The sequence below is a fragment of the Lontra canadensis genome, unplaced genomic scaffold (genome assembly GCF_010015895.1).
Source record: "Lontra canadensis isolate GAN:19392208 unplaced genomic scaffold, GSC_riverotter_1.0 scaffold39, whole genome shotgun sequence".
Taxonomy (NCBI): Eukaryota; Metazoa; Chordata; class Mammalia; order Carnivora; family Mustelidae; genus Lontra; species Lontra canadensis.
The window spans coordinates 15089926-15117351 of NW_022631033.1; the positions used below are offsets into that span (position 1 = coordinate 15089926).

Below are 27426 nucleotides of genomic sequence, written 5' to 3' on the forward strand. Positions count from 1 at the left end.
TGGTGTAGGGGAGGAGGAGGAGGGGAGGCAGAAGCTCACCAGAAATCCACTTTTGCTGCTGGCCCAGGCTCTGACAGCTCCATGCTCTCAGCCCCAGACTTCCCTCCCACCCCATCCTTGACGGTGTCTGATCCCACCACCAGCCTGTGCGGGACCTTCAGACTCCATTCTTCTATTACCCATTCCTTTTCTTCCTTTCATTCCATCACTACTCGCAGACTCATCTGCCTGCAATACCCATTTTCAGAAGAGGCTGCTCCTGGATCCAAAGGTCTAGCCAATGGCTCTTCAAATTAACCTAGACAGGGATACCTGGGTGGCTCAGTCGGTGAAGCATCTGCCTTTGGCTCAGGTCATGATCCTGGGGGTACTGGGATCAAACCCCAAATCAGGCTCCCTGCTCTGTGGGGAGCCTGCTTCTCCCTCTCCCTCTGCTTGCCACTCCCCTGGCCTATGCTCTCTTTCTCTCTGTCAAATAAATAAATTAAATCTTTAAAAAATTGATCTAGACAGACCCCAACTTACCTTATTATCCTTATTTTCCTCTTCCCCCGCCCCTGAAAAACCCTAGCTATAATCCATAACTTTCAAGTACTGTAATGAACTGTAATGAAAGCAGCATAACAGAGCTCTTGATAGCCCACTAACGGTAGATACAATTTTGCCTCTTTGGATTCAGCTGTTTTCTTATATATAAAACATGATGGTTACGAGGAGATCTTTACAGAAGAAGAAAACTAACATTGACCGAACACTTAGCATGGACAAGTGGACACTCTGCAAATAAGCTAAGCAGCGCTCTTAATGCCCACCAGGGAGGGCAGATACTGTCACTCCTGTTTTCTAGAAGGCTGAAGGTCGGGAAAGTCACAGGAACTTGCCCAAAGCTGCCCGATCTAAGCCGAGGAGCCAGGCCCAGCCTCTGCCACATCTGCAGCCTCCCTGGTCCTTTCCAGAGCCATCATGCTCTCCTCTGTCCCACCAAGGCCTGGGCCCTAAACAGGTCCCAAGGGGTCCCTAGTCACTGTGGTGAAGTTCATCTTCACCAGGGGATGTGGGGATCTCAGCCAACAGGAAGAGGCAAGCTGAAACCTGGAAATGTGCACGTCACCTGTGAACATGATTAAAGGCCGTACAGACACAGAAAACCTCGCTTCCCTCCACAGCTCAGAGTCATGGAGCAGCAGCAGAAAAATTCTGTGGCAGATGGAAGTTCCTCCCCAACATGCAGGGAGAGGCAGCCCTTGGGGTCCCCCTGCTGCAGGCAGGGTCAGCTGCCACCATGAATGCCAGGGCACAGCCCTCTAAACACAGCCTAGATCAAACCATGCTTCAAAGTTAAAAAAAGTCTTGTTGGATTCTGTTCCAAACTCCAGCTTCTCTGTCCCGTTCTGCAGCCTATGTCTTCACTGCCTTTCATACATGGGGCTAGGGCTCAATGCTAACATCCCCTTTATCACCGTGACTTTTTAAAAATTGTATTTATTCACTTGAGAAAGTGAGAGAGAGGAGGAGAGAGAGAGAGCGAGCACAAGTTGCGGGGGGGTGAGAGGGAGAGGGAGAAGCAGGCTCCCCATTAAGCAGGAAGCCTGATGTAGGACTCAATGCCAGGAACCTGGGATCATGACCTGAGCCAAAGGCAGACACTTAACCAACTGAGCCACCCAGGCGTCCCTCCACCCTGACTTTTAAGAGGAAATGTCAGAAGCGGTAACTTATCAAGAACCTCTGTGCCGCTGCTTTAGGAAGGTGTAGCTTGGAATCACGCGGTGTGGGTAGTCATGAGATGCAGCAAAACCAAAAAGTGCAGATTCCTCTCGTTTTAATATCCAGGTAAGGTTTATGGGAAGCGGGAGAGGGTAAAAATCTGGATGTGAGATGGAGGCAGGGGGTGGGGGGATCAGGATGTGGACTGGCAAATGGCGCTTACTTGTTTTCAAAGTAGGAACCAAACAACAATATTTTATTCTGGCAATCAGTTCCTCTGACCATGCCAGATAAGCAGGCTTTTCATGAATATGTAATGAAATGAATTAAGGGCTTCTTTCTGCCATAAGCAGTCCATACGGCCATGCTAGCTATATAAATGCATCTATAACTACACCAAGCTCTCTTGAATTCGATATTTTAAGGTCTTTTTTTAGAAATGCAAAGCAATAACACCTACAAGTTCTGAAAACCAGAACTAAGTCCATTTCTATAGGCCAAGAGAAAAATCAGGAAGCCTCTCTACCAGGGAGTGGAATTAATAGATTTTAATTTTCTTTCCGCTTCTCAGTAATTTTTAAACTATTCCACAGAGGACACGCATGCTTATTTTCCCAAGTCTCAGAATGACTTTATGCGAAGCTGGAGCTTAAAGAGCATACTGTAAGTGCTTCCACAATTTCTCATATAATACGAATTAGGCATTTACAGTTACTGCTAAATTATAAATATCTTAAATCTGCGCTTGGCAAATATTCTTTTCACAGCAATGGCAATGCTACTGTGAGACACCAGGTCCTCCTCCAGAAGAAAAGGAATCTCAAAAACCTCACACACTTCTATTAGAAAAACTGAATTCTCCTCCTTCACGGTTAGTGATTAGCTGAGGTAAAATATTAAGCCATGTTTACCTTCTAAATAAGGCATAAAACCAACTTTTCTTGGCAATAATTCAGTCATTCTATTTTTACATTTTGGCATGTATTAGACTGACATATCTACTATATATTTAAAAAGCTTCAAATGAATGAATCCAAGCAATTGTCTAAAGGAAAGCAAAGAACTAAAACTATAAATAACAAAAAGGTACTCATCAGGCCAAGGTTCATTTGAAAGGGCACCTCTCCTGCTCACGGCCATCAGCCTGGGGAGCAGGGCAGGATGGAGAAGAAGAAATATTCTTTATATGTGCTGAAAGTTAGAAATACTGAAAACTGATTCTGCCCTGGGTAGAGAAAGCGAGAGACTACAACACAGAGAGTAGCCCAGGAGTCCCAGCACCCAAGACACCCCGGCTGCTTCATCTTCTCAACCCCTCATGTTTTATACTAAAGAGATTCAGAACAGAAGGAGGGCAGAGCCAAAGCACTAAGAATCTTTCTAAAAAGGGTCCTTAACTTTCCGCATGCCATCGCTACCATTCAGCCCTAATGAGGGAAATACATTGCGTTTCACTTTCATGACGACAAGAACATGGCTGACGGTGTGCCCAAGTTCTACACCACTGTAGTTACTCAACTTCTGATACCAACTGAATGTTCTTGGCTTGTTCTTGGCCTACCCAAAACTCTGTGGCCGTGTTATTCTGGCAAGTTCCTAGCCTCGCCTTTTCCTCGGTGAAATCTCAGAGTCTCTTTCAAAAGCTAGGGAGGTGTTCTAAGTATCAGGTATACCACAGAGGAAATCCTTCTTTCCGGTGTTTGTTCGACAACTCTCTTCTCTGTTGGAACATAAGCCCCTTGGGAGCAGGGACTCTATGCCTCTCCTTTCCCGCTCACAGAATCCTCTGGGCTGACTATAGGGTCTAGCATTGGGTCAAAACTCAGTAGGATTCCTGCAGTGAGCCTCTGGGTGACTAGAGGGAGACACCCCACCAACACCACCCATTTTGTGCCTCTGCTCTGTATTTTGGCCCTTACCCCCTTCTATTAGCCCACTGGCCAACTTTGTGTGTTGAGCACATTTTGGCTTACAAAGTGCCCTTGCAAGCAAGTATCGGCCAGTGACTGATGTTGACCAACATAGCACTCGACAGGGAACCTGGAGAAATACAGAGAAAACGCACACGGCAGGCAGGCCAGCCCCTCCACTTACCGGCACCTCCACAGACTGCATGGATAGGTCGCATGGTGGCTTCAGGGCTTTGGGCCTCGTGGCGTACCAGAAGGTGGTGAGGGCGGCAAAAGCTCCAAAGCCCATGAGCGTGTTGGTCGGCAGTGTGCGAACGTACTGTCGGAAGTCAGCCAGCTCTGGCATTCGAAAATACCGGAATAGCTCGTGGGCTTGCATCGTCCCGTGATGGTCGCTCCCTAAGCTGAACTCTGTCAATAGAGAAGAATGTCACATTCCTTCCAGAAAGGCAAGACCTGTGTCCAAAACTCCTAAAGGCCAACCATCCAACTTGATTCCTGACTGGTCAAGGCACTGAACCCACAGTCTAACGGTCCAGCTCTTTCCTTGGCTGTCAAGTTTCATGTCTCTAAAAACCCTTTAGAAAGTCATTGTACGTTTGTACATGTAGGGGTGCCTGGGTGGCTCCGTGGGTTAAAGCCTCTGCCTTCGGCTTGGGTCATGGTCTCAGGGTCCCGGGATCGAGCCCCATGTCGGGCTCTCTGCTCAGCAGCGAGCCTCCTTCCTCCTGCCTACCTCTCTGCCTACTTGTTGTCTCTGTCTATCAAATAAATAAATCAAAAATCTTAAAAAAAAAAAAAGAAGAAGAAGAAGTTCATTGTATGTGTATCAGTTTGTGTCAAGCTTCCATTCCCCATGTTAAAAGGTTTCGCTCAGGAAGAATTCTTGCCACAACATGCTCCAGTGGTGTAAGTCACCACCTCCTTCCCTGATACCGTCTCTGTTTCCTTCCACCCAATCAGATATACTCAGCTCTCATTATCACGGCTAATGAGAAGAAAGGGGAAGAAGCACAAATAAGCCCATACTACCTAACGGCCATCCGCTCCCGCTTCTGCCCACACATCTCAGAACGAGTTCCCAATGGATACAGCACGCCAACCTAAATTTCAACATGCCTCTTGCCTTCCCCATACTCTGTACCACAAAAGCAGCAACATAAATGCCAGGGAACCAGAGTTCACTATTCGGATTGAATAATTTCTTTTATATTCCTTGATTATATTATAATGCTAAAAGGGTGTACATGAAGTTCAAACCAACCACCAAACGCCTAGAGAGAGATTGCAGCGTAGTAGCTGAGAAGAAGTGTAGAAGGGTATTTAAGATCCCAGATTCAAGAGCCAAATCCTGTCTTCCCAGCTTATTAGCTAGAGGACCGGGGACACATTACTTCACCTCCCTGAGTCTCGTAGCCCTAAGAGTAAACGGAGGCTGAAAAGAGTAGTGATCTCGTGGGGTTTTTATAAGGACTAAATGCACGGGGCACCAGAAATGACTCAATACGTTCCAGGCACTATCATTATTTCACCTACCAAGACTCTGTGATTGTCCTGTGTGTAGAACAGGAAGGGACAGAGTTAATTAAAAACAAGGCTAGACCACAAAGAGTTCACCAACAAAATTAAGAGGCCAAAAACGCACAGAAGAAAACTAGATAAAAAGCCTCACACTGGATGTTACAGACAACTCATACCAATATAAAAAGTGTGCAGTACAGATAATAAGTAATTCTAAGGAGAAAACTATTGATGAGAAGGTCCTCTACAGCACGTGTGGCAGTAAAGGGGAGGACATTGTGGTAAATGCTGATGGCTTTTCTTGAACACCGCCGGCCGATTCACAGAGTACGAACATTTTAGCTATCATTCAGGAGGTATCTGTGAGCCACTTACAGTGTGTTCTTTTAAAGAGCTAGGTCACAAAGCTCAAGATAATTTTCTTTTTTCAAATACAGACATGTTTACGTTTCCAATCTATACTACTGTAATTATTTTTTTTTTATGGAGTGGCAGGGGGCCCATTGTTTTCACCGGCCACCAGTCCTGTAGTATATCTGGTCAGCTTGGGCAGACATGTGTTACAACAGCTCTGTGTAGGTGTACACACACACACACACACACACACACACACACACAGGAAATTTCCAGGTTTTACGTAACAAATGAGAAGGAACAGATAAGCAAGATCTCTTTAGGTCACAATGGTGGAGAGAGAGAGCTCTAGGACTTATAAAACCACTCACCATCTGTGCCACCCAGGGCTGACTGCTAGGTGACAAGCCACCACAGAGCAGAAGAGGTGGCGAGGGCTGGGGGTGGGAGGGGGCTGGAGGAGCTCAGCCGCCGCTTATCCAACCTGCCAAGGTCTCTCAGGGCATCAGTCACATGCTGACTCGCGCGCTGCTGCCCACTGGGCTAAAGGTAACTAGCAGACAAAATTCATACTTGACTTCCCAGGAGGAGAGAGGGTGGAGGATGGGCCAATGAGCAGCTGGGAGCAAAGTCACCCCACTGCTCCACCCATGGGCAGGGACGGGCATCAGTGTCACTGCCAGTGCCAGATCTGAAAACAGACACTGTTTTCTTTCTGCTCAGTTTCCCCATGAGAAGAGACAATGGACATATTTAAAAAAAAAACAAACAGCAAAGTACACGATCAGATGTTGGGTGGTTATGTCGAACCAACATGAGACAGACCAAGAAAGAAACAGATTGTCTGTAGTACACTCCCAGCAGATTTATTCTAAATGAATGCATAGGAACTGAGTTACTCTGCTACAAGGTTGGTGCCCATCACGGAGCATCCGGCGTATGCCAGGCCCGGTGCCCGCAGTGGGGAGGACGATGCTGGTGACCCGGTGCAGGTTCTCCATGGGCTCACCAGCTGGTGGGGAAGGTGCAAAATTAAGCCAGCAATGTCTGCAAAGTGTGAGAAGCGTTCCCGTCGGTGGAGCCGGAGGAGACGAGGCAAGGCCTCTGTGAGGAAGAGACCGTGAGGATAAGCAGACAAATCAAGTCTGGCCCCTGTGGTCAGGTTGCAAAAACAGCACTGCTACCCTACAGACGCAAAGCAACCAGACGTGTACAATGAGCAAACGTGCCTTTCCCTGCAATCGTTCCACCTTCCAGCCATCTTCATACCCACGGCGCCCCAGATCTGAACAGGACTTTCCCACCCACCCCCTACACACCCCTCTGCCCTTGTCTCTTCTCTCCCACAGGTCCCTAAGGTGATTTCCATAAAACCTAGACTGTGTGAATTCGCAGGGGCTGTTCAACAGAATCCCATCCCTGTGTGAGAATAAAAAATAATTCCCCCGTGAACAAATGCTGTTATAAGCTGGTGATTTTTTTTTTTTTCTATTTTAAGCATCAGCAGTAGCCAAGCTGTAGACAGCATTAGACTAAGAAAGGAAAAAAAAAAGTCTCTTTCTAGAGATAAGAAATAAATTAAGATACTAAAAAACTAAGAAAGAAAACTTGAAAAAAACAAAAACTTCAGAAAATTACTGATTTAGGGGCACCTGGGTGACTCAGTGGGTTGGGGCTCTGCCTTCGGCTCAGGTCATAATCTCAGGGTCCTGGGATTGAGGCCAGCATCGGGCTCTCTGCTCAGCGGGAGCCTGCTTCTCCCCACCTCTCTTTCTCTGCCTGCCTCTCTGCCTACTTGTGATCTCTGTCAAATAAATAAAATAAAAATCTTTAAAAAAAATAAAGAAAACTACTGATTTAGTAGCACCCGGGCTAGACCATTTAATCAGACATGAGTCTGTAACTCTAAGGGTTTAAATCCAGCTGCATTCTTATCTTTACCGGGTAATGAGGAGGTATAGCAGTTTAATTCATGCCTCTCAGAGGAAAGCCAGGCGACAAGCTACAAACCAGCTTCACTGAACCCACTGGCTAATGCTGTACATAGGAAAACTATAGTCTTTCCAGTAAAGAACCAAAGCAAATCTTTTAGATCCACATGAAGATCCACATGTGGATCCACATGAAGAACAACTTTTTTTAGATCCACATGAAGAACAACTCCTGTAAAGCATTATAAATCTCCCTTCTACGGAACGGCTATGAAGGAAAAAGTACTTGGGGTGTTTAAAAATGAAGGCAGACCCACATCCAAAGAAAAGCGGCCACAATAAATAGCCTTTTAATGCTGCAGGTGAATATAAACACCACGCTTTAAGACAGTCCCCCAACAGGTCTTGAGGAAGAAGAATCAAGACTCGTCCTTGCCAACAAATGATTAAAAACCAGACAGATTTTATTCTTATTCTAACGGTGTTCCAGCTGAAATATTTTTAAAATTCTTTCAAAAGCAAATTTCCGCATCATCCTCTCCTCACGTTTGCAGGCCTGGCAAATAACAATGCTGCTGTTTGCTAAGAATAATGATTCAATCAGCTTAAAGGCTTACGCAGTCAGTATTTCTCGGTCAAGAACACACAAGCCTACAGGCAGCGAGTTTCTCCTTCCCCGGCAATGCTCTTGCGGCTCCTTCCTCCCCACGCCTATGAAAAGGGGGTTTGCTCACTCAGGTCCTGGAGTCTAAAACCACAGGAATGGGGGCGCCTGGGTGGCTCAGTCGGTTAAGCGTCTGCCTTCAGCTCAGGTCATGATCTCAGGGTCCTGGGATCGAGCCCTGCATCAGGTACTCTGCTCAGCGGGGAGCCTGCTTCCCCCCCCCACCCACCGGCCTGCCTCTCGGCCTACTTGTGATCTCTGTCAAATAAATAAAATCTTAAAAACAAACAAACAAAGCACAGAATGGACAGCGAACATAAGAACAGTGGTCAGGGAGGTGTGGTGCATGTCCAGGGCAAAGTACCAGAGGGAAGGGTGCCTGGGCTTCCAGAAACAGATACACAGAGCCAAGTCACAGAAACTGGATTGCATGACCATCAGAAAACAGAAATCCTGGTACTTATCGACCCAAACTGTGGGGAGCCTAGCTAGTGGCCCAGCAAACGCTGATTTAGTGTTCAGGAAGTGAAGCTTTCACACTCTGTATCGCACTGTCTCACAATACAAAATGATTATAAGGAAGCTGAGGCTGGAGATTTATGGGGCTTCCCCGAGACACCGACCTAGCTCTCAAGTAGTGCTTTTTCCTGTACGTGAACCATTCCTACCCTCTGCCCCTGGTCCTTAGCACCGGGAACATGCGCGTACCCCTCTGCGCGGGGCGGGGGGTGGGGATGGTGTGCAACTTGCAAGTCTCCTGCCACCCACCACGGCTCAGGAACCGTGAGGGCAGGTGCTCTCTAAAGGTCCTTCTGGCACTCGCTTTCCATAACAGGAGCAGAGCCTAGCATCTGAACTCCATGTGAATGCTCCATGTCTTATATAACCGCCCGCATTTGCCCCATCATCCTGCACTCTGAACATAAGGGCCCAAGGCCACCTGGACACAAAGTCTCACCTCTTACCATTTTGTTTACACCAGGAAAAAGGGATGTGGGGCAAAGGTGACTCACAAGGGCATCATTCTCTAAGGACACGGGGGCACACACGTGTGTGTATGCACACGCACACACACACACACACACACACACACACAGCTCCTATGATTGTGTAGATTTATACTTACATCAGCATTTTATTTTCTTCCTATCATTTGCAAACCAAAAAAAAAAAAAAGGTGATCTGGACGTGTCTCCCCTTCCAAAGTTCCTCAAGCTTTCATTCAGCTGAATAATCACGGTCTGATGGAATACTTCGCTAGGAATGCAGCCTTCAAGCAAACCCACAGAAATAAATTGCACCCTTGCCCTGGCAGCGGCAGAGGAAGAAATCCTGACATCTCTCCTTAAAAGCAGCAAGCTAACTTGGCAAGATGCTGCCCCATTCCTTGCCCCACCTCCTCCCCTGGTACAATAGGCTATTTACAGAAGGCTCAAACTCCCCCTTTGTCCTGCACTGGCTTGGGCAGAGCTCGACCTCAGGGAGGAACAAGAAGGCGGCAGCCAGACCGTGCGCTGTTCTTTCAATGTGCCACTCCAAAACTGTCGGATTCCTGCTCCTTAACCCTGGCTGGCAAATGACCTAAAGCTAGATTTGCTTAAGCCATCCCCTCTTGAACCAAAAGAGTGGCCGGGCTCTCGCTGAAGAGGGTTGTACAGGAGCTCCACAAGGACGCCGGAGTCCACCAGTTTGGGAGGAAAAGCAGAAGTCGCTGTCCAAACCCCATTCTGTACAGGAGCTCCCAACCACGGACACTGCCCTGGGACCATCGTTCTGTTGTGAGCCTGAGTAGGGCAAAGACCCACCATCCGGGAACTTCGGGGTCCCATACAACAGCGGGCAAGTCGTTCCAAAGGGAATTAATTACTCCCTTCTACTGCCTTGGAGCGGTTCTTCCCAACTAAGTATAATAAACCTTAAGCAGCACACTTGATTTCTATGAACGTGAGGCTCTAGATCACCGATTCAATTTCCAACAAGATTGTAAAAGGAGCAGTGAAGCAGAGACACTCTGCTTTTAGAAACCTGACTTACGGAAATATTCAGTCAAGTTGAAAAGTCTCTACCAACCCTGCCCATATCCCCAAAGTTAGAAAGAGGAGGACGTAAAGCATTTAAAGCATCAAGCTTGACTAATTTACAACCAGTGAGATCAGGGTGATGCCTCACCTGTTCATACTGGCCACCAAGCCACAACTTCCGGATGTGCCCCCAAGCAGTGAGATTCCAAATATCATGTGTCCAACTTGAACAGATCAACTTTTAGGGATAGAGGACATGGTCCAACTTCTACTTATAATAGTTTCTGTAAGCTACGTATATACTTAGGCCACATGACAAAACAAATTATTTGAGAAGTGTGTGCTTTTTCCCTATTTACATTTCACTGGTATTTTATCAGAATTCTTTGAGCATGCTTCTTCAAACAGGATCTTTAAAAGTGCTTCTTCAAAAGGATTTTGTGTGGTCACACTGGTTGCCACCACTGAACAAATTCTCCCACGTCACAGGAACACACCTGCACAATGTTAGGACAGTTTAAAAAATGTGTCCAATGGGTCCATATTATATAACTCAACCTCATACCTGATTGCTTGTTAAACTGACTTTTAAAAGCTTTTGACAGTAATATCCACTATTTGCTTTTGTAAGGTCAAACCTCCAGAAATAACAACCTAGTGAGTGTTACATTTCTTTGCCTTAGAAAAATGTGAAGTCAGTGAGGTGGGCTCTGTGAGGACCCAAGACTAGGACTGGCAGAGGGGGCTTCAGGAAAGGGGCCTTTTCTACCTCATGGGGTATTCAAACTGAGGTGACTGACAGGATCCCCCACAAACGAGAGCCTGGGTAAGAGAGAGGCACCTCGCAAAATGAGGGAACCTGGGTGACATGAGGACTGACAGAGTTTGGGGGAAACCCTCACCCTCTCTCAGGGCATCTACGTTATTTACTCTTCACGTGTGGACCCCATTCATGAGGCTTGGAAGTAAGAGACGTAACACAAATATACACACAACATCGTGAGAAACAAGGTGGCAGTCAGGGCCAAAGAAATGAGAGAGGTCGCACACCCTCAAGGAGGAGCCGTGTGCAGAAGCCACAAAGAGGGCTGGCCCTCAAGGGATCAGTGTGGCCTCTGACAGTCAGCTCTGCTTCAGGGTATGGGGACCAAACAGGATGGCTAGAAGCAACTCCCCAGCTCAGCGCTAGGACTTGAACAAATTAATCCGGAATGAGTGAAAGGATGAAACTGGGTTCAGGAGAAGGGAAGGAAGACATTCAGGGAAATCAGTGTGAAATGATTTCTTTAAGAGCCGCTGTGCTAAGCAATTACAAACATGACTAAGCACAATTCTCACAACAGCCCCCGCTCAGGGAGATGTTATTAGCTTCAGCTCAAAGGCTGTGCCCAGGGAAAGTCCAATGTCGTGCCCCAGCTCCACGCGAGAACGGGACTAGACACCAGGTCTGAAGGCAAAGCCTGGGGATGCTGAAAGGCACAGGCTGCCACCAAGGCATGGGGTGATTCAAATCTAGACAAAGGTGGGAGGCAATGCGCAGGATGATAAAAGAACCATGACATGGGGCTTCGAAAAGCGGGGATCTGAACCCCAAAGCTCATCGATAGATGGAGGGACACCCAAATGTGGAACCTACAGACCATGGAGTATCCTGCAGCCTCGAGAACAGAAGAAAATTCCGACACGCACCATAACGTGGATGAACCTTGAAACGACGATACGTGTTCCAGGGACTTTGAATGCGGCAACTTCGTAGAGACAGAAATAGCGGCTACAGGAGGGGAAGGTGGGAAGGGCAGGGAGAGTCACTGCCTCACGGGTATAGAGTCCGTGTTTGCGATGATGAAAAGTTCTGGAACTCCACGGCACTAACGGTTACACAATATTGAGAAAGTGCTTAATGACAATGAACTGTATGCTCAAAAATGGGTTAAAGGGTAAGTTTTACATTATGGCTATTTCACAGTAAGAGGCTTTTAATGACTTAAAAAAAAACAACCATATTTTGGTATGTGGATATAAAGGGGGAAAAGGAGGAACTGGAGGGTTGGGTTTTCGAGCCTGGAGAATAAACCATAGAATGCGGAAGAAAAATGGGGAGGGGAGGCTGGAAGGTGATTTGAGAGCTCCCAGCCAGCTTTCCAAGGTCCTGAAAGCTGCCCTCCACGTGTAAGGAGAAGGGTCCGTCCTCTCCCCATGCGTCTCTGGGCGAGCTCCCCTCCTGGCGCCTCACCTCAGCAGGGCTAGGAAGGCAAGTGTCCCAGGGCCGGCTGCCTCCACTCCTCCACTGAGCTCCTGACCTTCCCTGGAACCCACCAGAAAGTCTTCCCTATGCCTCCATGCCCACTCTGTATCCCCCTCCTTTGCTGTCTCCTTCACCTACAGCCCTTTCCCTGGCCCTGTTTTCAGATGTCCAGCTCACCCAAACAGACCACTTTCTCTCGTCAGTTCGTAAGTACATGACCTCCTCAAGTCAGAAGCAGTCAGCGCGCCCCTGAATCCTTGGAGGATGCTCCCCGCAGCCCACGTGCAACCCTTCGCGCCTCCTACTTCGCACTTGTGAGGAGTGTATGCATCTCTCTCTTTCGGGCCCAGAGCCTCTTCCCATCTGTCTTTATATGCCCTGATGCCTTGTCCAGAACAGGTGCTTTATTGACCGTCACTTAGTTGTGAATGACCCTCTGGGATTCTGACCAGTTCTCTACTATGGGCCCTGGGGAGGGTATATTTATAGAACAATGATTCTCTAAAGGGAAAGGAGGTATTCCAAGTATTTCTAAACTTTAGCATTCTCCCTTTAAACCCCACATTGCGGCGGCAGTGGCAGCTGCTGGGAGCCCGTGTGCAAGAAGGAAGCAAGCACCCCCACCTAGTGATGCAGAGGGGGGAGAAAAGGTGGGAGACCATTGAATTAAAGCTATTTTTTAAAAATACTCTCCTGCCCATCTTCCCATGATGTTCTCCAATGCCCAGTCTGTTGCACTTCTGGATAATGTCACCTCAAGGTCATCAAAGGACAAGGGTCCTCTCCTCTCCTTAGCAGACATGTAGACATATATTCAGACAGGAGACCGCGGATCGCTTTTTGAAAGATTGGGGTTGCCCATAAGGAAGGGAAGAGAGCAGACAAATACCTTTCTTAAGTAGAACTGCAAATGTCAGAAGAAGTGCTTGAGTCCTGACACCAGGCTGGCACCCAGCTTCTGGAAGCGGGTCTCCTAGGGCAGAGAAGAGAAGCCTCGAATCCAGAGAAACCTCCCAGGAGCTGCTGGGAGCAATGTCGGGACCGCAGGGAGGAGAGCCCATGGCAACGCCCATGGCCGCGGGTGGGCGGCCATCTGAGATGTAAGGAATGCCACACGCAGGACCTGCCCAGCATTCTCTGGAAGGCAGAGGAAAGAAAGCCAAAGAGTTCTCCTTCCATCACCCTTCAACATAGATATGAAGATCTGTCACGTACAGCCACTTGGGAGAATGGTGACTGCAGTTTGCACATGCCCAGTGAAGACTTCCAGGTGACGTGAGGTGGCTCGGATTTAAGAGGAGACGTTTCCATTTAAAAAAAAAAAAAAAAAAAATTCCTAAGGGAAGCAAGAGCCACTGGTCTTCAAACATTGATTTAATTTTGTTAAGTGAGTCCTCAGAAGCCAAGACAAGGCAGGGCCATTTCCTGCTGCGAGTTAGAGAAAGGGGCAGGGTGGGCGGAATGGGCCTCGGTTAGTCGCCTCACTTGAGCTGATGGACATAAGACCCGCTGGCTAGGCCAACCCAACCCTTCTGCAGGAACGGAGACAGAAGGGGCTTCAGTAGGTCCGGCTTCCCACTCACCCACTGGATCCAACAAGGCGTGACCTCAGCTGACATCTGGCACAGGAGCCCAAATTATGTCTGGAGGACCACATGTTAAGAACATGACACCACGGTCTGGGGAACAGGGCAACACAAGGAGAGCCTATTCTGACAAGAGCTAGGGAAGGAAATACAATTCAGAACGGACTCTCCACCTTCCTGGCCTATGATGAACCGCAAAGCAAGCTCTGGGACAGGAGGCTTCACCTCCTGGGAGGGAAAGAACTTACTAGGAAAGAGGACAAATGTCTTTTGATGATAGCCCTGGCTGGACCCCGCGAGGCAGGAACTCCTCTCCACTCAGGGCTCCAGGACAGGAAGGGGGGCCCATTTGTTTGAGAAACTGCACACAGAGAAAGTACGTAAGTCCCAGGTTCCCCTCAGATGTTGTGTCCAAGAAAACAGGAGTCTCAGAGGCAAAAACCTCATTGCTCTAGATACTGACTGTGCCCGCTGAGCTGCTGCCTGTGTGGGCCTCAGAGGGGATCCAGAAAGGGTGGGAACAGAGGAAATGTGCGCCTCCTTCTGTCACCAACACCAGGGAGCATCTCCAAGGCGATGCTAGAGAGAGCAGAAGATGGCCGCACAGCCTTGTCTTGAGTCAGGGACTTGATAACAGATTCCACCCCCACCCAGAAACTCCAGATGACAGTATGACACGGAAAGACAACAAGCAACATTACATTAAAAACTGTCACTTCTATGCTACACCACCTAGGTATTTGTTTTGTGATTTTATTAGTCTATGTACTTTGCTGTGTTATTACTTTTTTTTTTTTTATTTCTCGAGATGAAAAAGATATCACTAGGCGAATTCAGTTCATTTCTTCTCATACATACATATTTCCCACCTCTCTAGAAAATGGCCTAGGGCCTTCTAGAAGAGTGACAGATGGGGCAGAAGCCCCCTCACCGTCCACCCGGTGTGGGACGCTGGTGCAGCCACTGACCAGCTATGTGGCAACTTCCACTTAAGGGTCCCTTTGAGAAAGGTCCCACCGCGAATGAACAAAATCGCAGGGAAAAAACCCACTCTCCCTCCTCCCTGGCCGACAGAAGGCCAACAGCACGAGGACACAGTGCTCATGGGCTTCCTCTGCCTCCGAAGAGTTTAGGGTATCGGTGAAAACAAACACTCCTGCAGGAAAGATTTAATCCGACTATCTAGACAGAAAGTGAAGAAGTGAGTGGTAGAGGACTTCGGGAGGGAGAAAGCACTACAGATGGGCTGGTGTGGAGGCAGGGCCTTCCAGAAGGTGGAGGGGAGCAGGCAGAGACCAGTGGGGTTGGGCAACAGCCTGAGAGCCAACCCGGGCTGGCGAGCGGGGGCAGGGGCGGCTGGCTGGTCAGGAACCGTGGTGCCACAAACCAGGGTTACGGTCACGCCACCAGTTCACACTGAGCCCTGGCTGGCTGCAGAAGTTCGTCGTCTGCCAAGCATCCCGTGTCCCCAGCAGGGTGAGGCCTGATGCGGGTGACAGAAAAAAACGAGGCCCAGTCCTTGCTGCTCACAGAGGTCAAGATGATCAAATAGCAATGACCTGGCTAAGAAAGCTGAAGGGACACAAGGTTGGGTCGAGTTACTTACACCTCTGAAAATAGACCGTGGCTGCAGGGGGGCGGATAAACTAGACGAGGGGCTTAGCAGTGCGGGTAAGTGGGAGACAGAACACGGGCAGACCTCCACCCACCCAGAGGAAGGCCAGCCACCCAGGGACGGGGACGCTTTCGAGTGTCTACGGATTTCAGCACAGAAATTAATTGTTTAATTGTCTGTGTCCCTAAACAGCAGCGATGAAGGGAACCTCCCATGATTCTTTCGCGGTGGGCTTCCTCAAGACCAAACAGAGCCTTGGAAGAGCATGGGGCCCCGATGCGTCCTCTCCCTGTGGTCAGCTCTGGGGGAAACCTCGGTGGTGGTGGAGGAAGTGACACAAGAGACACAGACAGGGTTGAAGGATTAAGCTCATTGTATGTGGAGGGTAGGGTGGGGGCCTGGTGACAACCAGGGACAAGGGCTAGAATAACAGCCAGAGTTCAGGTAACTACCAGAGAAGGTGGCGGGCCGCAGGGAAGCTGCAAACAAAACACACCCAACAAGCTGCGAGGACTGCTGAAAAATGACACCATGTTCCAAAGGGAAGGAAGAAGAAGAGATGGTCTCCGCTGGCTATTACCTACTTGCAACAAGTGACACGAATCCGGGGTCTCTATTTTCCCCTTGCGTTTTTTTAAATTTTATTAGGAAAATGTCCACATGGACTCAAAGGTAATTAGAATAGTTTAAGAAGGCACGATGTGCCCCTGAGCCCAGCTTGAGCTTTATTCAGGATCAATGTTTTACGACTATTGTCTCATTTTACACCCATTAAAACAAAAAACATGATTTCCAAGAAATCCCACACATCATCTCATTCAGGTGACACTTCGGAGGTCCATCCAGCATGATGCTCGGGCAGCTCTGTGAACGGATCTGCAGGGTGTCACGCTGACTGACCCATCCCTGCGTCCTGCCGTCTGACTACAGGTTTCAACAAAGAAAGCCAACCTAAATATTGACTTAAGTGCCATATGCAGCATGATTTTTAATTGTCACCCAAGGGAAGGTCCGTATGTTCAATTGAAAATATTTCCTGTGTATGCACTCTACATCAAACATTGCTCCAGCCTCGGGGGAGGGACACAGCATAAAATAAAAAATAAAACACAAAATAAAACCTTTGTCCTAGGGATGCCTGGGGGGCTCAGTCAGTTAAGCGTCTGCCTCTGGCTCAGGTCATTGTCTCAGGGACCTGGGATCAAGTCCAACATCAGGCTCCCTGCTCAGTGGGGAGCCTGCTTCTTCCTCTCCCGCTGCCCCTCCCCCTCCTCATGCTCTCTCTCTCTCAAAGAAATAAATAAAATCTTTAAGAAATAAAAAAATAAAATAAAATCTTTTTCCTAATGAGGCTTCTACATTGTTAAGCTTTGGTCCAAAGTCAAAATATACTCTGGATTTAACAGGACTCTTCCGACATACGAGGCCAAATTAACATGAGTCACAACCTAGTTTTTTTTTTTTTTTCTAAAGATTTTATTTATTTGACAGAGAGAGATCACAAGTAGAGAGAGAGAGAGAGAGAGAGGAGGAAGCAGGCTCCCTGCCTAGCAGAGAGCCTGATGTGGGACTTGATCCCAGGACCCTGAGATCATTACCTGAGCTGAAGGCAGAGGCTTAACCCACTGAGCCACCCAGGCAGTCCACAACCTAGTTTTGCAAAGCAGTTTTGATCCCCCTTAACTGAAAAACTGAGTTTTCTCTCTATTTTTTAATGGCATTTATAGGTATCCTGCCATGCTGATGTACAAAGAAGGAGTTATTTTCTGGTTCTCTGAACTTTTTAAAATGCATCCAGAATAATAAAGAAATGGGTATTTAATATGGAAATGCAGCCACCTATGAACTCTAGACATCTGCAAATATTCTCTGAACATTGCAAAATATATATATATGAATTTAACCTAAAAAGTAAGTAGCTGCAGAAGTTCTAATGCCTCCACTCTGCACCCTGGGTGGTCTTCCCACTTTGGGGCACGGGGCATGTGTGCTCCATTCTGGAGACTACAACAGAGCAGTACCCGCAAATTCTGCGGGCACCTGCCTGCCTGGCGGGAGTCTCTGTCAGTTCTTGAGTATGGGAGACAAACAAATAAAAGTGCTAACTGGAGCCCCCTGAAAAGTGTGCCACAGCTAGGGGGCAGTGTTACCAGTTGGGGCCAAAGCCTACACACAGACTTCCCACCCAAGAGGGAGACAAAGACACTCATCATTGCCCATGAGGGCAAGAAGTGTTCTGGAGAGGACAGGCTTTGCCAGGGATGTCGCCGGGGCAAGCGTGAGAGCCCAAATGGACTGGGCCAGCTAGTCTGGAGGAAGGAGAATCAGTGCCTCAGAGCCATGGCTGACTAAGAGGCTGGCCTCCTCTGAGGCCTCTCCTGAGGAGCCCCAGGCTTCAGCCCCTGCCTCAAGGGCCAAGGATCTTCAGCCAGCCTACCCTCTAGAGAGGTGCTGGGATCCATGGTGCTTATCTCTGAACCCTATCAGGAAAACACAAGCTGGCTCTGGCTTCCAGGTTGAGCCGGTCTCTGGGCCCGCAGCCACACCTCTCTGGACCACGGTTCTGGCCTCTGGGAGGTGGCTGGTTGGACTGCTTGACAGGCAAGTTCCCTGCCAGCTCCCCATTCTGGGGTACCTCAGAAGCCTGTGTGAGGCACAATGTGGGTAATTGTCCCTAGAGAAGGAACAAACAGCTATTTGACCATTTTACTAGTGGCACAGAGATAAGGTATGGTTTTAAGTAGAAATACCAGGTAAATGAAGACTACAGTACAGTTATGCAAGATTATCTAGAACTTGACAATGATCTGCCTTCTTCCCACTACAAAGCCTATAGCCACCTGCTGTTTGAAAATCTCCGGAAGTGCCCTGCAAACGATACCTCAGACATTAAGTTCAACCCAATGAAAGTTCAGGCTTTGGTCTAGTGATTTTTGATGCCTTGATCTTACCTACAAGATCTAAGCTTTGCCCAGAACCATAATACACAAACCTGGGACATCTAAAAGTATATTCTTGTCAGCCAGTGACTCCCTTCTATACCTGACCATCGGAACGTCTCCTGGTCTCAACCAACCATCAGACGGTACTAAGTGCTTACTCGCAGTAAGGTCCCCTGTTAAATGCTGCTGAAAACTCACAGATGACAATGACTAGGTCTGTTAAATGTCCAGAGCCTAGAACGGAGCTGGGGAGCCTATGTGAGGGAACAAGGTATGTTCACATGAAAGACAAATGAAGGAGGGAGGGAGGGGAGTTATTCCAAACAATGAATAACCAGTACAGCCAGGCATCAACCAACTGGGAACGAAGTAAGCCACTGGCCCACAACAGGCTCAGGAGATCCCCGGATGAACCAGGCTTGAACTCTTCCGAATCAGAATTAGGGGTGGGGGCGCTTAGGGGGCAGCTACTTCTACCCAGTATGGGAGTGTTTCCACATCTGAACCATCATCGTGGCTGCTGGCACACCGCAGCTCGCTGTCAGCCCGGAGTTCAGTGAGTGATCGGGAGTCTCTAAGGAGCAAGGCTCTGAGGAAGGCGGGTGCGATAAGGACTCGCAGACAGGTCATGCTAAATGCACAGGGTCCCTAGGGTCCTTCCAGGACATAGGAAAGCCAGTCAGGCAGAGGAGAGAGCTCATGGAAACGTTCTCGGGAGGCAGAGATCTTGATGCAACCCTGTGCTTCCAGAGTCTGCCTTTCCAGAAGTCCCAGGATGTGGTAGCTGGGGAGAGACAAGGGAAACAGCAAGCTGGAAGCAAACGCAAGAAGCTCGTGAGAGCCAGGCTGAAGACTTAGGGCTTTCTAAAGGGAGTCCTGGAAGCCTTCTGGGCAGAAGGGAGGGATTCAATCAGAGTTCTGCATTAGGAAAAGTAATCACCCTCCCTCTCTCTCTCTCTCTCTCTTTTTTTTAAGATTTTATTTATTTATTTGACAGACAGAGATCACAAGTAGGCAGAGAGGCAGGCAGAGAGAGAGTGGGGAAAAGCAGACTCCCTGCTGAGCAGAGAGCCCGATGCGGGGCTCAATCCCAGGACCCTGGGATCATGACCCGAGCTGAAGGCAGAGGCTTTAACCCACTGAGCCACCCAGGCGCCCCTCTCTCTCTCTTTTTTTTTTTTAACGAAGGGTCTCTGCTGTCTAAACCAGAGGTGATGGGGCTATGGATTGGGCGGTGACGCCCAGGAGGAAATGGAAGAATGGCTTTGTGTTGTGCAACCCTGTACAGAGAGTAAATTTAAAAAAGCAGATTGCAGGGCACAAATCAGAGAGTACATCGAGATCTGGTCATTCCCTGAACAGGCCCAGGAACAAATTCCCCTGTGTGTCATGGCCAGAGAGGAACACAGGTTGTGTAACCTGGGCTCAGTCACCCATCTCCCAAACAACAGGTTTGCCAAGGAAGCAAATTAGGCTATTTCAGTGTTGTGGGGGCCTGGGGTCACTGGGAAGTCCCTCAGACCAGGGTGAGTGACGAAGCGATGTGCCTGAGCTGGGGTCCCTACCCTTGCCCCCTTCGACCATGGCAGCCCTGCTTTTATTTGCTATCTTGGGGTTCTGCCTAAAACTGTACTAGAAAAAAGGCAGCCCTCCCCACTAGAGGATACCACTGTGCCTTCAAACCCTGAAAATGCACATTTCTGTTCTCTTGTCTAAAACATGCTGAGAAAGTCTGTTTCTGGTAAAAAGTGCCCTAAGATATGCAGCAGAAAGCAAATCTATGTGCCGCGGCGAGGCTGAGCACTTCCCTCAGTGAGGGAGGGTTGAGCAGCTCTGCTAAGCCTGGGTCCCTGGCCCCAGCCCTGCAGCTCTTCCTTCCACACACCTGATGCATTAAGCATGTGCCTCGACGGTTCACCAGTCTTAGGAGACCAACTTCCAGAGCAGGCACAGCCTTTTACTCTTTAATTCTCTAGAAAGTCGAGCTGCTTAGCCAGTGATACTGCTACTCACTAAACTGAGTTGAACCAAAATTTGTTGTCCTTTTCAGCACTCTGGTGGCCTGAGACCGAGTGTAAAAATGAGACAGGGAAATAGCAAGGGGCAGTGACATGGAGACTGTTCTCAGTCTCTCACCACTAGCTGGGTAACCTGGAACTTTCCAGACACTCCCTGGACCAAGAACGTTTCAAAGTCTTCAGAGGCAGCGGAGCCAATTAATTAGGAGCTCTGACCCTGAAGCCTGACTACCCGTGCTGGTTCAAATCCCGGTGTGGGCGACTTAATCCCTGCACCTGTTTCTATATCCTTTGTAAAACAGGGATAATAGCAGGACTTACTTTGCAGGGCTGCTGGGAGGCTTAACTGAGTCAACACCTGAGAAGCACTGAGGACAGGGCCTGGCAAGGTTGGCTGTTATCACCACCTCTCCTGTCCTGAGCCTGCCCCTGCCCGGGCTGGGGCCACAAGGTTAGTCATCTGACACTGCCCTGCTTTGTAGGTGACAGCTGAGCCTTGAGGCAGAAACTAGTCTCTGTAGCAACTTTCTTTTTACTCTAGTTGTTAAAAGAATAAACGGTATTTGAGGTATTTGAGCCTTAGCTCTACAGACATTTCTCTCATAACAAACCTGAGGGGGAAAGTACCCATTTCTTTTGCAGCCAAAACTGTGCATATGGACAGATAATACATTTATCAGAAGGCCTTCCAGAATGAGGAAATGGTATAAACAGCAATCCACATTTCCTCCTCGGATGCCCTATTTTTTCCATTTCTCTTTCCAGACCATGAAATCCTTATTTTGACAGCTTCTGACTAGAACACATGAACCCCAAAGTCCATTAAAACCATTCACGAACAAAAATAATTTTCAAATCACTGTCCATTCCAACAGTTTTAGAGCAGAACATGCCCTCATTTCTTAAAAAGATACATTTAAATATATGAGAAGCTTAGCAAACTGTCCTAAAATAGTCAATCTTAAATATTCAACAATAGGGGCCCCTGGGTGGCCCAGGCAATTCAGCATCCAACTCTTAATTTCAGCTAAGGTCACGATCTCGAGGCCCTGGGATCAAGTCCCCTGCTGGGTTTGGTACTCAGCAGGGAGTCTGATTGAGGATTCTCTCCCTTCCGCTCTGTCCTTCCTGCCCCACCCCCACACACATGTACCCTCTCTCTCTCTCTCTCTCTCTAAAATAAATAAATATTTTTTAAAAATATATCCAACGATAGGAAAAGGGTAAATGAATTGGGACATATCCCATATACCACATTATGCAGTCATCCTCAAAGGTCATTTTTTGAGGAGCAGGCAACAACATGGAAAAATGTTCACAATATAACTTACGTGATTAAAATTAAGTTATCAAAATTTTTATATTTGGGGTGCCTCGGTGACTCAGTCATTAAGTGTCTGTCTGTGGCTCAGGTCATGATCGAGCCCTGCATCGGGCTCCCAGCTCAGCAGGGAGCCTGCTTCCTCCTCTCTCTCACTTCCCCTCCTTGTGTTCCCTCTCTCTCTGTCAAGTAAATAAATAAAATCTTGAAAAAAAATTTTTATCTTAAATTAAAACTATATGCTCAAAGTAAAAAAAGCAATTGTTTAGAAAAACACAAAAAGGAAATGCACAAAAATGTGAACAGCATTTATTCTCTTGAAGACTATTTTTTAAGAGCTCCCAAATTTTCTATAAGCATAGATTCCTATAATATAAAAAACATATAATATATATTCCTATTTTAATATAATTCTGTAACAAAAGCATACATTCCTACTATACTTTCATATTTACATACTATATACACTTTCTAAAATTACAATTTTGTATTTTATATTCATATACACACACACATACACATATAGGTTTTCTAAGGACTTAGGTATTAGACAGTTTTCAAGTAAAACTTGAAGACTGGCAACTAACTCATGAAGAGAATTAGGCCAGGTACCCACACAGAGCCACCAGCTTTGAAATCTTAGATTTTGCAAACAAGACATTTCCCTCCAGCCACAGGCATTCTCCCAAGCAGGCAGCACAGGGCAACAGAGCGCTCACCTCCACCTCAGCTTTTGTCCAAAGAATGTGCCCTCTATCCAAGCCAGCCACGTTTCAAGCAAGGCTCGTTCCATATTTCGTTGTCCCCTCTTGATTCCACAAAGGTTACAACTCAGTCAAGAACTTCTGAATGTGAGGATGTAAAAAAGGCAGAAAAAGTAACCTAACACAGACTATACAATAGTTTTCTCTTGTCTTTGTGGTCTGGGCAATTTTTTCACAATTCTGTATCACCTTGGGCTTCCACAAACTAGAAATTCCTATGAGCTGTCTGTCATTCCCCATTTTAGTTAAGGAACTGGGGATAAAATGATCATTTCTGAGTTGCAGCCAGAAACACTGGTAAAACTGCTTCTATTCTAGATCATAAGCTTTACAAACTTGGGTTTCTTTAAAAGCTCTCAGAGAGGGGCACCTGGGTGGCTCAGTCACTTAAGTGTCTGCCTCGGGCTCATGTCATGATCCCAGGGTCCTGGAATCCAGCCCCAGATCCCTAGGTCCCCAGGTGTCCAGGTGGGGGCTCCCTGCTCAGTGGGGAGTCCACTTCTTCCCAGCCACTCTCCCTACTCATGCTCTCTATCTCTCTCTTTCAAATAAATAAATAAAATCTTAAAAAAAAAAAAAAAAAAGCTCTCAGAGCCCCTTTAAGTACGACAATGTTTAAAACTAAACTCAACCCCTGGCAGCTTCAGATCAGCTCTGTTCAGAGATGCAACCTCTAGGCATGAATGTCAAAGAAAAGTGACCCTAAGATGTTTGTCTGCCCAAGCTGGCGTGACAACCTACAGTAAAAACCTCTGGCACCTTCAGTCTACCTCCTCTGACTAACTTGCCCGTGAGAGAGCAAGGCTTGAAGACCACGGTTTCCAGTTAGGCCATAAGATACCAACAGCTTGGAGCTGCCTTAAAGGAAGTTCTTCTGTATTTTTGAACACAAGAGTCTAACCCATTGCATCATCCAAACAATACTGTTCATAAAACATTGTTAATGGATCCTAACTCAACAGAATTTGGATATAAGAGAGAGTAAGTGCCACAGAATAATGGACAGATGCTTTATGGGGCAAGTTTGCGCAATAAATTCAGCAGCTGACCTTAAAAATTATATATTCATCTCAGGTTCCTGAGTGTCAACATCTAGAAATTACAAGTATTTCGTAGTCTTGCTCTTTCCAGAAAAGTGAAACTTGAAGAGAGAGAGGAGAAATCCCCAGCTGTAATGACAAAACAGTCTGATCTTTCCCCAGGCCCTCCTCTGAACAGGTCCATTTTCCACAGCACAGCTACCTCAAAAACAAAAGATGTAGTAAAGCCTGGACATGAGGCATGACACTGTGGCATGCTAGGACACTTTGAGTTCTTTCAAACTCCATTCAGAAGAGAGAGAGCCATGAAAACTCTGCCTTGCTGATACAAACAGAAACCAGTCCCTACCTGCATTTGTCCCAAGTAGCTCTCTCTCAAATGTCCCAAACAAAAAGCCCAGAGATCTCTTTCTAGTCAGGCTGCCAGCAATAATAATAAAATTACCGTCAAAATATGCATAACATAGGAAGGAAATAGGTCAAAATGCTTATAATTGCGAGGGAAGGGTGATTTAAAAAAAAAAGGCTTCTCTGTTTACAGTAAATGCAAAAAACAGAGGTGTATAATATATGGCCTATGATAGGTCTACATCATTTAAGTGAGGAAGGTAGGTATGAGGTTTGCTTTTAAGGATTGTCTTTTTCCAGTCATAGAATCTTAGCTCATGAAAGGCTTCAAGCCTAATGCAGTCCTTTCACAAGTAAGGAGTCAAGTTTCAGACTGGGAAGGGATTCTCCCAGTTGAGTGAGGACTAGAAAGAATGCCTCCAAACACCCACTCCACCATGTTGGCAAGCAAGATTTCCTCTAAAGAGTTCGACCTCCTCGACCCCACTCATCCACCAATCTAAGCTGCCATCTCCACTTGAAAGTGCAGAATCAACCAGAAATTTTTGTTTGTGTTAAGCAAATAACTGTTTACATTGAGGTAATCACAGGGGAAATTTGTGTCAGAAATTGTGAGATTTCATGTTTTTCTCATGCTAAGCAATGACAAAAATAAATAAATAAATAAATAAATAAATAAATAAATAAAAGGAAGGGTATTGACTGTTGGGGGCACTTCGGATACTCCTGAACCAAGAAGATGCTTAAAAGTGTTAACTTTAAAAGACAAAGACAATTAAGACTTATAATGGTCTTAATTAAGCTCCATAACCTTGAAGGTAGGCGGATCGGGGAAGGGGTCTGAAATTCTAACACACACACTGATCAGTGTCTGTCTCTAGGTCCGACCACGTGTCCATTCAAGCCATTTACCACCACTCTCTGTTTACGCCGCAAGGAGATAAGGCATCATTTCTGCTTCCTAATTTCAAAACACCAGGCTTCGTACATCAATGACTCCAACACCGCTGTGTGCAGCGGCTATGGGCACTCTGGAGACACCGCGAGAATTTCTACACTTGGCAACCGGCTTTTGGATGCTGCCTTTGACCTTTCCGCAAGCGCTCCGCGCAGGGGCCACTGTCACGCCGCGGTAGCAGGACCGTCCGGCGCCGTGCTTCCAGGCGCGGCCGAGAGCGCCTCAAAAACCCTGCCACGGGGCCAGGAAGGACGCCCGTGGCCGAGAGACCACCGGTCCCAGCCCCGCGGGATCATCCCTGGCATGTGAAGCTCGGGGTCCGCCTTCCGGGCCGGGCCGGTCCCCGCCGCCACACAAACGCGAGGCCGGTCCCGCGGCGCGCGTCACCCGGACCCCGCCGCGCACCAGCCCCGCTCCCGCGCAGCCCGGGCATCCCCGGCTCAGGCACAGGAAGCGGCCCGAAGGCCTCTGCCACCGCGGAAAGAGGAGCCGAGGGCAGAGGCCGGAAGAGCAGAACGGCCCCGGGAGCCGAGGGGAAGCTCACGCGTCTCCGTGGCGGCCGCCGCCTCCCGAGCTTGGGGCGGCGGGGCAGCCTGAGCCCCCGCGCCTCCACCGAGACCACCAGCGCCGCAGCCGGAAAGGACGCGGCTCCCCTCGGCAAGAGCACTCACCTCCTCGGCTGACCGGCCGCTTCGCCGCCAGCTGTCACCACAGCCCACTGCCTGTTCAGCGCCCGCTCGGATGCTATTTAAGGGCGCCGCCGTACAGCCGCGGCTCCCTGGCTGCGCCCCAGCCTCCTCCGCCGCCGGGCCCAGCCGCTCGCTGGTGCGCCTGCCGCGCCCGCCCAGCCCCGCCCCGCCCTGTCCTCAAGCCCCGCCTCCGCCGGCAAGCCCCGCCCCCGACGTGCGCCTGGCTGCCTCCCCGCGGGAGGAGCCCAAATCTGGCTGCGTGCGGGCGGGTGCCGGGAGGCGACTAGCAAATTCAGTAGGAGTCGCTTCGCCTGCCTTCCATTTCATAGCGAACCTGTGGAAGGGCGAAGGGTGTATCACAGAGCCTCAGCCTAGAAGCCCGGCCAGCTTTGGGGTACCGCTGCCACGGGGACCGGAAGACGCCCGTTTGCGTCCTCCACTCCCAGTTGCCTGCCTTGCTGACTTTTGGCGACCGGGGTTTCTCTACAGGCAGAGACCCGGGGGCGGGGTGGGGAGCTTCCCTGGCCTCTTTTCTTTTTTCTTTTTTTTTTTGACACTCACTTGCGGAGCCCCTTTTTACCCGATTTCACCACGGTCCCCACATGGGGTTTTGCCACAGTCCCTGGCAGGGAAGACTCGTCTGGACTTTGCAATGTCTTGGTCGTGAAGCAACTCCGGACCTATCCTGCTGGTCTAGTTACAGCAGAATACAAATCCAACGTTACTCAAGGACAATATCCACCTGCCAAGTTCTTGAGGCCTCTATCTCCTATTCAGCCCTGGCTGGGGCTTTGAGGGATTCTGCATCTGTGCAATGCCCATTTGACATGAACTTCTTCAGGTCCTATCCCAAATGTTATTTTTCCTCCCAGCACCTGAGGTCTGCCAGTATCCTTAACCTCTAATAACGGTGGTTCGGGTTACAGGGGTGCTTGCGCCTGGTATTGGGAGGAGAGCTGCTATCTAGTACTTCTTTAAATTTGCAGCATGAAAAGCATTATTGTGATGATAAACAACAGCTACAGTGTACGGAAACAGTTCACACACGTTATCTCCTTGAATCTTCATCATAACCCTATGAGGTGGATGCTGACATGATTGTCCTTTCACGGATGAGGGAGAAACTGAGGCCCAGAGGTGGAATGCTACTGCAGGCAAAACCGCACTTGGAACTCATGCAGTCTGCTTCCAGAACACGCCCATAATAACCACTGGACTACACTTTGTCCTTACGTTTTTGCAAGCCGTGCTCACTGGAGGTGGTCTCAAGCATATCAAGTTGACTCGAGCAAGTAATATCCTGGGGACTTTCCTCCCAAAGTGTGCCAGGCACTATAGGACAGTGATGGCGAGGGCAACCCACGCTCCAGTGGCCTCTGCAGCAGCACAGGACTCCAAGACCCCATTCTACGCACAGATTCTCTAAGATTAAAAATGGGCTCCACTTTCCTTTCTGTTGGTTTCCACTTTCTCTGCTCAGATCTCTTCCTCCTCACCTGTGATTTCATCACTCATAGCCTCTTCTTTTTTCTCTTGCTTCTCCAACCAGTCCTTCAGCCCCTCCTTATGCACTTCAAAGTTCTCTGCTGTAGTGGTTTGTCAGAGCTGCCATTACAAGTATCACAAACCAGGTAGCTTACACAACATAAATTTATTGACTCAGAGTCCTAGAGGCTGGAATTTCAAAATGAAGGTATAGGCTAGGGTTGGTTCCTTTTGAGGGCAGCGAGGGAAGAATCTGCTTCAGGCATCTCTCTTTGGCTTGGAGAAAGCTGTCTTTTCCCTGGGTCTC

The 27426-nt window shown here is 48.2% G+C and overlaps 1 protein-coding gene across 3 annotated transcripts in view; it reads right to left on the minus strand.

The window, feature by feature from the left end:
* ACSL1 (acyl-CoA synthetase long chain family member 1) overlaps positions 1–25737 on the minus strand; it is a 63314-nt gene extending 37577 nt beyond the window's left edge. For all 3 annotated transcript variants that reach the window (XM_032869899.1, XM_032869898.1, XM_032869897.1), the window contains exons 1-2: positions 25617–25737; positions 3802–4028 (exon numbers count right to left, since the gene is read on the minus strand). In XM_032869899.1, the coding sequence (XP_032725790.1) occupies positions 3802–3996 (195 nt within the window). In that variant the 5' untranslated portion in view covers positions 3997–4028; positions 25617–25737. The remainder of the gene's footprint in view (positions 1–3801; positions 4029–25616) is intronic.
* Positions 25738–27426: the final 1689 nt, after the last annotated feature.